At 38.8% G+C, this 13,895-nt stretch overlaps 1 protein-coding gene across 1 annotated transcript in view; it reads left to right on the forward strand.

Annotated features, from left to right (window-relative positions):
• Window positions 1-13,895, forward strand: part of MSH4 (mutS homolog 4) — a 118,859-nt gene that overhangs the window by 26,529 nt on the left and 78,435 nt on the right. The window contains exons 5-6 of the mRNA XM_049875591.1: window positions 2,834-2,949; window positions 4,022-4,195. Of these exons, the coding sequence (XP_049731548.1) occupies window positions 2,834-2,949; window positions 4,022-4,195 (290 nt within the window). The remainder of the gene's footprint in view (window positions 1-2,833; window positions 2,950-4,021; window positions 4,196-13,895) is intronic.

Consider the following 13,895-nt stretch of genomic DNA (forward strand, 5'->3'; position numbering starts at 1 on the left):
TTTTTCTTCCAGGAAATCTGATCTGTGTCATAGTCTTGTTTCACTTGCCACTGGTAGCACATAATGCTTCATGTTTAGCCTGCTACCCTAGCCTCCAGCTGTGGACCATGACACAGAAGTACTGTGGAACCTTATCCAACAAACTCTCACCACCTCTATAAAGGCTTCTCTATCATGAGCCCTGGTGGCGCAGTGGTTAAAGCACTCTGCTAACCTAAAGGTTGGTGGTTCAAACCCACCAGCCACTCTGCTGGAGAAAGATGTGGCAGTCTGCTTCCGTAAAGATTTATAGTCTTAGAAACCCTATGGGGCAGTTTTACTCTGTCCTACAGGGCCACTATGAGTTGGAATTGACTTGATGGCAGTGGCTTATCAGATAGATTATCTCTTCCCTCTAGCAAATCTGTGTTTGTGGAATGGGGTCTGTGATTGCAAACCAAGTAGACAGCTTTGCAGTTGGAATCATTCCTGAGGAGTGCAAATTATTTTCAAAATGTTATATTTTGTTACATTTGTAGACTTATCTTTTACTCTAACACATTTGGAACCAAGCTGAGATTTAGGGTCCAATGAGTTTCTTTTGGTTCTTACTATAGTCGGTATCTGCAGTTATCTGAGAGTTGTGGTACTATTAGAGATACTGTGTAGCTAAACTATCTTTCACCTGTTGCCAGAACTGCTCCCTATTCTAAATCTATTGTCTCTATTAGACTTCTCTTTATTCGTTTTTTCTTTCATACATTACTTCAAACTATTTTCATCACTCATATTAACATATTCCTTTTCAACTTTAGGTTTTTTGTTGTTGTTGTTGTTCTGATCAGGAGCACTAAGTCTTTTGGTCGTAAATAATAGAAGTCCACCTCCAAGCAGCTTAAACAAAAAAGGAAATTTACTGGCTTATGTAACTGGAAAGTTGAATGATTGTATAGATCCTATCCCCAGAATCATCCCCTCCCCCCCTTTTTTTTTTTTTGCTGCATGTTGGTTTCCTCCATGAGGTTTGAGAAGATGACTGCTGGTGGCTCCAGGCTGATGTCATCTCAGCTTAGCCAACCCAGAGGAAAAAGAACTTTCTTCCAGTTTCCACATATAAATCCCAGGGAAGGGTCCTGACTAGTTCAGCTTGGTTCCCGGTCCTACATTTTAGACAAATTGATATTGCTGAGTATAGAGGTACTATGATTGATTAATCCTGGGGCATGTGATTTTTCTTGTGGGATGGACACTGTAATTGACAGTCCTACCAGAACTACATGCAGTGTGGACTAGATGAGTCCTCCAAAGGCAAAAACAACATATACTCATGGCACTTGAGTTGTAAAGCAGTTTAACTTAGTTCTTAAGAATAGAGGAGTCAGATTGCCCTGGATTCAAATCCTGACTCTAAGTGTCTTTGAGCAAGTTCCTTAACCTCTTTGAGCTTTAGCTTTTTAAAATCAGTAAATAGAGACAATAATAATACCTACTTCCTAGAGAATTTCTGTTTTATATGGGGTGATCATAGATGGCCTCGCTGAGAAGGTGACACCTGGGCAAAATCCTGAAGGAAGTGAGGGAGAGAGCCATGGAGATATTTGGGGTAAGAGAATTACAAGCAGAGGAAAAATCAATATTATTGTCATTATTATTGTTATTAATTACCACATTTACCATAAAAAGACCTTTATTAGATCAGAAGCAATGTGAATGAGTAGAAGGAACATGGACTTTGTGGTCAAAGACATCTAGGTTCCAGTCTTAGCTCTGAGACTTATTGACGGTATGATATTAGAAAAGTTACCTGACTTCTCAGAATTTACTTATTGGGAAATTGGGGTTAATAAGGCTTATATGGTTATGAAGATTAGATAAGGTAACTTTTAAAACAATCTTGGAACATAACAAATTACCTACCTACTCATGATTTTTGTTGTCTTATAGCTCTTTCATAGTCTATTGTTTTTATATTACCTTTCTTACTCATTACTTTTATTTAAAGTAGGTAAACCTTTTACTTTACTACTTCATGCTTTTTTCTGGTCTTTTTTAAAAATTCCATTTTTTTCCCTGTCTGTATTCTAAATAAATTAAATTTATCTCATGAAGGCAGCATTTCATAGGTCTCATAGGTGGAATTAGTATTTTCATCTTCCTCAGTTACCACGTTTTAAGGATCTAACTTTTCTCAGTTATGATAGAGTATGTAAGGCTGAGTGTAAAACCTGTGTGATGTTTTTGCTGTAGAATAAAATTACTAGAAGGCAGAGATTCTCATGCTAATTAATGTTTTATTATTGTACCTAACATAGCTCAGTTAATTAAACATTTATTCACCAACTACTATGTGCCGAAGAACGCTACCATGCAATAGAAATGAAAAATTTAAATGACATGTTTACTTTTGAGGAGCTCATGGTTTAATTGGATAAACAGATATATAAATACAAATTTGTAATTCAGTGTGATACATGCAATAATATAGATGTGTATAAAAGTAGTTTAGATTGGTGAGTGATTACTGATGGGGAGGAGAGGGTGATATCTGGGAAAGCTTTGTAGAGGAGGAGAAACTTGAGCAGAGTTTTAAAGATTGAAATAAATTTTTTTTTTCATGCAACCGTTGTCTAATAAGAGCTACAAACTGCACTGTAATTCATTTACAAGGAAAATTACTTTCCTTTTGTAAATAACTGAGAAAACCTTTTTTATTTTACTGTGAAAAACAATAAAAAATAAACTTTAGACAATATTTAAGCCATCTACTCATGTGCCAGAATATGTTTAAGAATGCAATTTTGGGCAGGTGTTATGACTCTTAAAAATTTATTTTGAAATTAAAACTTCTTTTCAGAATGTTAATTTCACTACTATCCAAAGGAAATACTTCAATGAAACAAAAGGATTAGAGTACATTGAACAGTTATGCATAGCCGAATTCAGCACTGTCCTAATGGAGGTTCAGTCGAAGTAAGTCATGATTTAAGGGAAGTAATAAATCGCTGGTGTGGGTTCCTTGAGGGGAAGGATTTTTGTGTTTTGTTTTCGAGAAAAGTGCCTGGCTCGTAATACACATTCAGTAATTATTGAGATATTTAAAAAAAAAAAGCATATAGATTGCTGATTTAATTTATATCAGATTAGTCGTAATCTATTTACTGGTTGCTGCTCACTTGACTTTGGAGAGAAAATCTCAAATAACTATAGGAAACTAGAAATGTGAGGGTGTAGAACTGAAACAGTTAACGCTGTGTTCGTATAACTTCATACCTTTGCCCCTAAAACATTCAGCGTGAGATGGGGAATGGTATTTTTAGGACAGATAATTCTTGGAACATGCTAGACAGACACTTTTTTGGAACCAGGTTAGACTGCATTTTTCCTCACTTAATCACAATGATTACTGCTCACCAAGATTATAACATACTTCCTATACATTGGGCCCTCCTGACTCTATCTTTAAAGTTGTCACACTCTTTGGACATTATTTAAATACTTAGAATGATATATATATATATATATTTACCATTGAATATTGTCCTCTAACGTATGATTTATTGGAGTCTAATATCCACTAATATCCACTAAAGGAGCCCTGGTGGCACAGTAGTTAAAGTGCACAGCTGCTTGCCAGAAGGTTGGTGGTTCAAGCCCACCAGCTGCTCTACAGGAGAAAGATGTGGCGATTTGCTTCTGTAAAGATTTACAGCCTTGTAAACCCTATGGGGCAGTTCTGTTTTGTCCTATAGGGTTGCTATGAGATGGGATTGGCTCCACGGCAGTGAGTTTTTTAATATCCACTAAATATCAGACTTCAGAAAATTGTCTATCTTTATTAATTTTTATGTTTTAGAGGTCATCGACCTAGTTTTAAAAAATAAGGGACTATTAGTCGGAATTGACTCGACGGCACTGGGTTCATGGGTTATGCGAATATGTATAATTTTCCTAATAATAAGATGAAATATATATTTTTCCCTTTTTTAGCAGTAATTTCTTTATTCTGAAGATGTATAGTCATTTATCATTGGTCATTTTTCAGGTATTACTGCCTAGCAGCTGTTGCAGCTTTGTTAAAATATGTTGAATTTATCCAAAATTCAGTTTATGCACCAAAATCGCTAAAGATTTGTTTCCAGGGTAGTGAACAAACAGCTATGATAGATTCATCATCAGCCCAAAACCTTGAACTGCTAATTAATAATCAAGACTGTAGGTAAGATCATTCAGTTTTTTTTCTTATAAAACATATAAAACTGTGTTATAAAACACAGTATATTTTATTGTGTCAAAATTTTCTATGAATAGTTACTTTAAAGTTTTTAAAAATGTTTGATGGAAAAATATTGAATAAACATATTTTTAATCATTGTACCGTTGTTGTTGAATTGCTTAGTTGCTTTACTAAAATTTTCAATATGATATTTTTGTCCAGAATAACCACAAAATTAAAATTACCAGCTTAAAAGTATCAATTTGAGTAGAAGATAAAAATAATTGGGTAAGCTAGGTCTGTGGTATATGAATAGATCACTGGTTTCGTTGGTGGACTGTCTTAGGCTGAGTTCTCTAGAGAAGCAAAACCAGTAAAGTGCATAAATATATATAGAGGTTTATATCAAAGAAATGGTTCATGTGATTGTAGAGGCTGGAACATCCCAACCCCGTGGTTTGGAATAGAGGCTTCTCCCAACTCACATAGCTGCAGGGGCTGGCACATGCAAGATCAGCAAGCTGAAAAGCAGGGCTCCACTCACAGGCTGTGAAGACTGAGGAATTCCAAGATCGGCAGATAAGCTGATAGCTCAAGTCCCAAGAGCCGGAGGTCAGACGAACAGGACAAGACAGCAGCCACAGGACCCAGAGCAAGCAAAAAGCCAGAATGTCTGCCTATATGCAGATACAGGCCACACCCCAAGGAAATTCCCTTTCAACTGGTTGGCTACTCACAGCAAATGTCATCATGGGAGTTATCACATATAAACACTGAGAATCATGGCCCAGCCAAGTTGACACACAATCTTAACCATCACATGGACTAATCCATCCCTAGAATTTATCTTATGAGGTAGTGAGAATGTTGATGGTGAATGTGAGACAGACGGGCAGACACACACACACGCACAACACATAATGCTTACAAATTTCGTAGTGGGATACCTCAACCTAGAATGAAAATGTTATTAGAAGATAATATAAACAACCTGTGTTTATAGAAGGTATGTATTAATATGGGTTCAGTTTGGCACAAAGAATTAATGAAGCTTACTTTTACTCCTTGAGAAATTACCATCTTAAAGAGGAGACACATAAGCAGTATCAGTAACCTGTGGTAAGTATAGTCATTCAAAATTTACATAAAATGATGGTATCATAGCATTTGTTGTTAGGTGCTGTCAAGTTGGTTCTGAGTCATAGCGACCCTATGCACAACAGGACGAAACACTGCCTGGTCCTGCGCCATCTTCACAATCCTTATGTTTGAGCCCATTGTCGCAGCCACTGTGTCAATCCACCTCATTGAGGGTCTCCCTTTTTTTGCTTATTCTCTGCCAAACGTGATGTCCTTCTCCAGGGACTGATCCCTCCTGATAACATGTCCAAAGTATGTGAGACGAAGTCTTGCCATCTTTGCTTCTAAGGAGCATTCTGGCTGTATTTCTTCTAAGACAAATTTGTTCTTTTGGCAGTCTGAGGTATACTCAGCATTCCTCGCCAACATGTAATTCAAAGGCGTCAATTCTTTTTCAGTCTTATTCATTGTCCACCTTTTGCATGCATATGAGGTGACTGAAAACACCATGGCTTGGGTAAGGTGCACCTTGGTCTTCAAGGTGATGTACTTGCTTTTTAACACTTCAAAGAGGTCTTTTACAGCAAATTTGCCCAATGCGATGCGTCTTTTGATTTCTTGACAGCCGCTTCCATGAGTGTTGATTGTGGATCCAAGTAAAATGAAATCCTTGACAACTTCAGTCTTTTCTCCGTTTATCATGATGTTGCTTATTGGTATATCTGTGAGGATTTTTGTTTTCTTTATGTTGAGGTGTAATCCATACCGGAGGCCTTGGTCTTTGATCTCCATCAGTAAGTGCTTCAAGTACTCTTCACTTTCAGCAATCAAGTTTGTGTCATCTGCATAAAGCAGGTTGTTAATGAGTCTTCCTCCAATCTTGATGCCCCATTCTTCTTCATATAGTCCAGCTTCTTGTATAATTTGCTGAGCATACAGATTGAATAGGTGTGGTGAAACATTACCGTGATGCACACATTTTCTGACCTAAACCACGCAGTCTTCCCTTGTTATCTTCTAACGGCTGCCTCTCAATCTATGTACAGGTTCCTCATGAGCATAATTAAGTGTTCTGGAATTCCCGTTCTTTGCAATATTATCCATAATTTGTTATGATCCACACAGTCAAATGGCTTTGCAGAGTCAATAAAACACAGGTAAACAACTATCTGGTATTCTTTGTTTTCAGCTAGGATCCACCTGACATCAGCAATGATATCTCTCCTTCCACTTCCTCTTCTGAATCTGGCTTGAATTTCTGGCAGTTCCCTGTTGACGTACTGCTGCAGCCGCTTTTGAATGATCTTCATGAAAATTTTACTTGTGTATGATATTAATGCCCCCACGTGTCTGTCGGTTTGTCGTACTGTGGGGGCTTGTGTGTTGCTGTGATGCTGAAACCTATGCCACCGGTATTCAGATACCAGCAGGGTCACCCATGGAGGACAGGTTTCAGCTGAGCTTCCAGACTAAGACAGACTAGGAAGAAGGACCCGGAAGTCTACTTCTGAAAAGCATTAACCAGTGAAAACCTTATGAACAGCGGCGGAACATTGTCTGATATAGTGCTGGAAGATGAGCCCCCAGGTTGAAAGGCACTCAAAAGATGACTGGGGAAGAGCTGCCTCCTCAAAGCAGAGTCGACCTTAATGACGTGGATGGAGTCAAGCTTTCGGGACCTTCATTTGCTGATGTGGCACAACTCAAAATGAGAAGAAACAGCTGCAAACATCCATTAATAATCAGAACCTGGAATGTACGAAGTATGAATCTAGGAAAATTGGAAATCGTCAAAAATGAAATGGAACACATAAACACTGATATCCTAGGCATTAGTGAACTCAAATGGGCTGGTATTGGCCATTTTGAATCAAACAATAATATAGTCTACTATGCTGGGAATGACAACTTGAAGAGGAATGGTGTTGCATTCATCATCAAAAAGAGCGTTTCAAGATCTATCCTGAAGTACAACGCTGTCAGTGATAGGGTAATATCCATACGCCTACAAGGAAGACCAGTTAATACGACTATTATTCAAATTTATGCACCAACCACTAGGGCCAAAGATGAAGAAATAGAAGATTTTTATCAGCTGTGGCAGTCTGAAATTGATCAAACACGCAATCAAGATGCATTGATAATTACTGGCAATTGGAATGCAAAAGTTGGAAACAAAGAAGAGGGACCAGTAGTTGGAAAATATGGCCTTGGTGATAGAAACAATGCCGGAGATCGAATGATAGAATTTTGTAAGACCAACGACTTTTTCATTGCAAATACCTTCTCTCACCAACATAAACAGCGACTATACACATGGACATCGCCAGATGGAACACACAGAAATGAAATTGACTATATCTGTGGAAAGAGACAATGGAAAAGCTCAATATCATCAGTCAGAACAAGGCCAGGGGCCGGCTGTGGAACAGACGATCAATTGCTCATATGCAAGTTCAAACTGAAACTGAAGAAAATCAGAGCAAGTCCACGAGAGCCAAAATATGACCTTGAATATATCCCACCTGAATTTAGAGACCATCTGAAGAATAGATTTGACGTGTTGAACACTAGTGACCAAAGACCAGACGAGTTGTGGAATGACATCAAGGACATCATCCATGAAGAAAGCAAGAGGTCACGGAAAAGACAGGAAAGAAAGAAAAGACCAAGATGGCTGTCAGAGTAGACTCTGAAACTTGCTCTTGACTGTAGAGCAGCTAAAGCAAAAGGAAGAATTGACGAAGTAAAAGAACTGAACAGAAGATTTCAAAGGGCCTCTCGAGAAGACAAAGTAAAGTATTATAATGATATGTGCAAAGAGCTGGAGATGGAAAACCAAAAGGGAAGAACATGCTCGGTGTTTTTCAAGCTGAAAGAACTGAAGAAAAAATTCAAGCCACGAGTTGCAATAGTGAAGGATTTCATGGGGAAAATATTAAATGATGCAGGAAGCGTCAAATGAAGATGGAAGGAATACACAGAGTCATTATACCAAAAAGAATTAGTTGATATTCAACCATTTCAAGAGGTGGCATATGATCAGGAACCAATGGTATTGAAGGAAGAAGTCCAAGCTGCTCTGAAGGCACTGGTGAAAAACAAGGCTCCAGGAATTGATGGAATATCAATTGAGATGTTTCAACAAACAGGTGCAGCACTGGAGGTGCTCACTCGTCCATGCCAAGAAATATGGAAGACAGCTTCCTGGCCAACTGACTGGAAGAGGTCCATATTTATGCCTATTCCCAAGAAAGGTGATCCAACCGAATGTGGAAATTATAGAACAATATCATTAATATCACATGCAAGCAAAATATTGCTGAAGATCATTCAAAAACGGCTTCAGCAGTATATCGACAGAGAACTGCCAGAAATCCAGGCTGGATTCAGAAGAGGACGTGGAAACAGGGATATCATTCCTGTTGTCAGATGGATTCTGGCTGAAAGCAGAGAATACCAGAAGGATGTTTACCTTTTTTTTTTTTTGACTATGCAAAGGCATTCGCTTGTGTGGATCATAACAAACTATGGATAACTCTGCGAAGAATGGGAATACCAGAACACTTAACTGTGCTCATGAGGAACATTTACATAGATCAAGAGGCAGTTGTTCGGACAGAACAAGGGGATACTAACTGGATTCAAGTCAGGAAAGGTCTGCGTCGGGGTTGTATTCTTTCACCATAGCTATTTAATCTGTATGGTGAACAAATAATCCGAGAAGCTGGACTATACAAAGCAGAATGGGGCATCAGGATTGGAGGAAGGCTCATTAACAACCTGCATTATGCAGATGACACAACCTTGCTTGCTGCAAGTGAAGAGGACTTGAAGCACTTACTAATGACGATCAAAGACCACAGCCTTCAGTATGGATTACACCTCAACATAAAGAAAACAAAAATCCTCACAACTGGATTCAATGAGCAACATCATGATAAATGGAGAAAAGATTGAAGTTGTCAAGGATTTCATTTTACTTGGATCCACAATCAACAGCCATGGAAGCAGCAGTCAAGAAATCAAAAGGCGTATTGCATTGGGTAAATCTCCTGCAAAGGACCTCTTTACAGTGTTGAAGAGCAAAGATGTCACCCTGAAGACTAAGGTGCACCTGACCCAAGCCATGGTATTTTCAATCACATCATATGCATGTGAAAGCTGGACAATGAATAAGGAAGACCGAAGAAGAGTTGACGCCTTTGAATTTGGGTGTTGGCGAAGAATATTGACTATATCACGGACTGCCAAAAGAACGAACAAATCTGTCTTGGAAGAAGTGCAGCCAGAATGCTTCTTAGAGGCAAGGATGGCGAGACTGCATCTTACATACTTTGGACATGTTGTCAGGAGGGATCAGTCCCTGAAGAAGGACATTATGCTTGGCAGAGTACAGGGTCAGTGGAAAAGAAGAAGACCCTCAACGAGGTGGATTGAGACAGTGGCTGCAACAATGAGCTCAAGCATACCAACGACTGTAAGGATGGCGCAGGACCAGGCCGTGTTTCGTCCTGTTGTGCATGGGGCAGTATGAGTCGGAACCGACTCGATGGCCCCTAAGAACAACAACAACAATGATATTAATGATATTGTTCTGTAATTTCCACATTCTGTTGGATCACCTTTCTTGGGAATAGGCATAAATATGGATCTCTTCCAGTCAGTAGACCATGTCTTCCAAATTTCTTGGCATAGAAGAATGAGCACTTCCAGTGCTGCATCTGTTTGTTGAAACATCTCATTTGTTATTCTGTCAATTCCTTGACCCTTGTTTTTTGCCAGTGCCTTCAGTGCAGCGTTTGGACTTGTTCCTTCACTACTATTGGTTCCTGATCATATGCTACCTCCTGAAATGTTTGAATGGCAATCAGTTCTTTTTGGTACAGTGACTCTGTGATCCTTCTGTCTTCTTCTTTTTAAATTTTTATTGTGCTTTAAGTGAAAGTTTACAAATCAAGTCAGTCTCTCATACAAAAATTTATGTACACCTTGGTATATACTCCTAGTTGCTCTACCCCTAATGAGACAGCACACCCCTTCTTTCCACTCTGTATTCGTGTCCATTTGGCCAGCTTCTGACCCCTTCTGCCCTCTCATCTCCCATCCAGACAGGATCTGCCCACATATTCTCATTTGTCTACTTGATCCAAGAAGCTCAACCCTCAAAGTTCATAGTCCAGTCCAATCCATGTCTGAAGAGTTGGCTTTAGGAATGGTTCCTTTCTTGGGATAGCAGAAGGTCTGTGGACCATGACCTCCAGGTTCCTTCCAGTCTCAGCCAGACCATTAAGTCTGGTCTTTTTATGAGAATTTGAGGGCTGCATCCCACTGCTCTCCTACTCCCTCAGGGGTTCTCTGTTGTGTTCCCTGTCTGGGCAGTCATCAGTTGTAGCCAGGCACCATCTAGTTCTTCTGGTCTCAGGCTGATGTAGTCTCTGGTTTATGTGGCCCTTTCTGTCTCTTGGGCTCGTAATTACCTTGTGTCTTTGGTGTTCTTCATTCTCCTTTGCTCCAGGTGGGTTGAGACCAAGTGATTCATCTTAGGTAGCTGCTTGCTAGTGTTTAAGACCCCAGAACCTACTCTCCAAAGTGGGATGCGGAATGTTTTCTTAATAGATTTTCTTATGGCAATTGACCTAGATAGATGTCCCCTGAAAGCAGCTTCCATCTTCTTCTGATCCTTCCTGTGTCGTTCAGTATTTTTCCCATAGAATCCTTCAGTATTGCAACTAGAGGCTTGAATTTTTTCTTCAGTTCTTTCAGCTGGAGAAATGTTGTGTGTTCTTCCTTTTTGGTTTTCTAAATTCAGGTCTTTGCACAAGTCATTATAATACTTTACTCTGTCTTCTTGAGCCACCCTTTGAAATCTCCTGTTCAGCTCTTTTACTTCATCATTTCTCCCATTTGGTTTAGCTACTGAATGTTCGAGAGCAAGTTTCAGAGTCTCTCCTGATGTCCATTTTGGTCTTTTCTTTCTTCCTTGTCTTTTTAATGGCCTCTTGCTTTCTTCATGGATGATGTGCTTGATGTCATTCCACAACTCATCTGGTCTTCAGTGATTACTGTTCAGTGTGCCAAATCTATTCTCAAGATGGTCTCTGAATTCAGGTGGGATATCTTTAAGGTCATACTTTGGCTCTCGTCACTTGTTCTAATTTTCTGCAGTTTCAACTTGAACTTGCATATGAGCAATTGATGGTCTGTTCTGCAGTCAGCCCCTTGCCTTATTCTGACTGATGTTCAGCTTTTCCATCATCTCTTTCCACAGACGTAGTTGATTTGATTCCTGTGTGTTCCATCTGGTGAGGTCCATGTGTATAGCTACCATTTTTGTTGTTGAAAAAAGGTGTTGGCAATGAAGAAGTCATTGGTCTTGCAAAATTATATCATGCAATCTCTGTCATCATTTTTATCACCAAGTCCATACTTTCCAACTTCCAGCCCTTCTTCTTTGTTTCCAACTTTCACATTCCAATCGCCAGTAATTATCAATGCATGTTGACTGTGTGCTGATCAATTTCAGACTGTAGAAGTTGGTAAAAATCTTCAATTTCTTCATCATTGGCTTTAGTGGTTGGTTCATAAATTTGAATAATAGTTGTATTAACTGGTCTTCCTTGTAGGCATGTGGATATTATCTTATCACTGACAGCGTTGTATTTCAGGATAGATCTTGAAATGTTCTTTTTGATGATGAACGCAAAGCCATTCCTCAAGTAGTCATTCCTGGCAGAGTAACCATGACTGTCTGATTCAAAATGGCCAAAACTAGTCCATTTCAGCTCACTGATGTCTAGGATATCAATGTTTATGCGTTCCATTTCATTTTTGATGATTTCCAATTTTTGTAGGTTCTACTTCGTACATTCCATGTTTTGATTATTAGTGGATGTTTGCAGCTCTTTCTTCTCATTTTGAGTTGTGTCACATCAGCAAATGAAGGTTCCAAAAGCTTGACTTCATGCCCATCATTAAGGTTGACGCTACTTTGAGGAGACAGCTGTTCCCCCGTGGTCTTTTGAGTGCTGTCCAACCTGAGGGGCTCATCTTCCGGCATTGTATCAGACAATGTTCTGCTGCTATTCATAAGGTTTTCACTGGCTAATTCTTCTCAGAAATGGACCATCAGGCCCTTCTTAGTCTGTCTTAGTCTGGAAGCTCAGCTGAAACCTGTCCTCCATGGGTGACCCTGCTAGTATTTCAACACTGGTGGCATAGCTTCCAGTATCACAGAAACATGCAAGCCCCCACAGTATGACAGGCTGACAGAGGCGTGAGGCATAGAGTAGTTAATTTGGCTTAGTTAAGAGATAAAGGGGGAATAATTAGGAAAGGCTTTTTAGAGAAAATGATACCAGACTTGAGTTTTGAAGTATAAATAGAAGTTATCCAGATGAAGAAGCAGAAAAAGTTGTTATGACTGAACAAAGTGAGCAAAGTCTTCAAGGTGTGAAATAATATGTGCAAAGAAACTGAAGCTATGTACTGTACTGATGGGTAAAGTGCAAGTTAGGAATAAGTAAGCTTAGAGTAGTTGTGTCGCAACTCTCAATAAATATAACTTCAGACATCAATGAAAGGGATAGACTTAAAATTATTATGAATTTTAATACTAAGAATATTGAAGGGAATAGAAAGTACTGTAGACAGTTAAACCTTAAGGTGCTCAGCACCAGTTTAGAGCTGTAGTTGTTTAAGTATTTCTGTCATTTCATTGTGCATTCTTATCTTTGCTTCACTTTCCATTAGGTGAAATCTCCATACATTATTTGCTGTTCCCAACTTAGAAACTAGGCTACCTAATTTGGTTCACTATTTATCTGTGAAGAACAGTTTAGATCTATCTAGGTAACTACTGGCACTATTTTTAGTAAATGTAAAAGTAGTACTGTAGGTATTACTTTTCATGATCCATCAGTATAATATAGTGGCCTGAACACCCTCAGTCCAGCTCCATTGTATAATGATGGTCTAAAAATTATAGCATTTGTTAGCGGTTTATAGTTAATTGTAATTACAGGCAGTCCCTGGGTTATGAACAAGATCTGTTCGTGTGTCTTTAAGTCGAATGTATAGGCAAGTTGGAATGGGTGAATACGGCTCTTATTTAGCCTTACTTTAGTGTTTTTTTTTAGTGTAAGAAAGGATTGGTGGCCTTTTCAATGATTTAAAAGCTGCAAGTATAGCAAGAGAAGGTGATTTTGATGAAGACTTTGTTGTGAGTAGGGGTTGGTTCAGTCATTTCAAAGTGAGGGCAAATTTACATGACATTAAAGTGGAAGTATGAGTTGTCCATTAAGGTGGACATTCATAAGCCGGAGACTGCCTCTATTCTTTTTCTGCTTAGGGAATGAGTAATATTTTTCTCATTGCTAAGTTAAGAAGGCTAAAATAGTATTATCTAGAGAAATTGCTCCGTCTTTGACTTTCTATGTTATAATCACATAGAATAACATGGAAAGTCAATGACCAAGGCTAGTAATTGCTACAGTGTTTTATACTTAGTTATACCTTGTCACATTTCAAGCTTCATCACTGTTTATCATTTTCATTGTCAAACATTTCTTGAGTCCCCGTTATGTTTTAGGGGATTACAAAGAATACTTGACCTAAAAGAATT

The sequence above is a fragment of the Elephas maximus genome, chromosome 3 (genome assembly GCF_024166365.1).
Source record: "Elephas maximus indicus isolate mEleMax1 chromosome 3, mEleMax1 primary haplotype, whole genome shotgun sequence".
NCBI lineage: Eukaryota > Metazoa > Chordata > Mammalia > Proboscidea > Elephantidae > Elephas > Elephas maximus.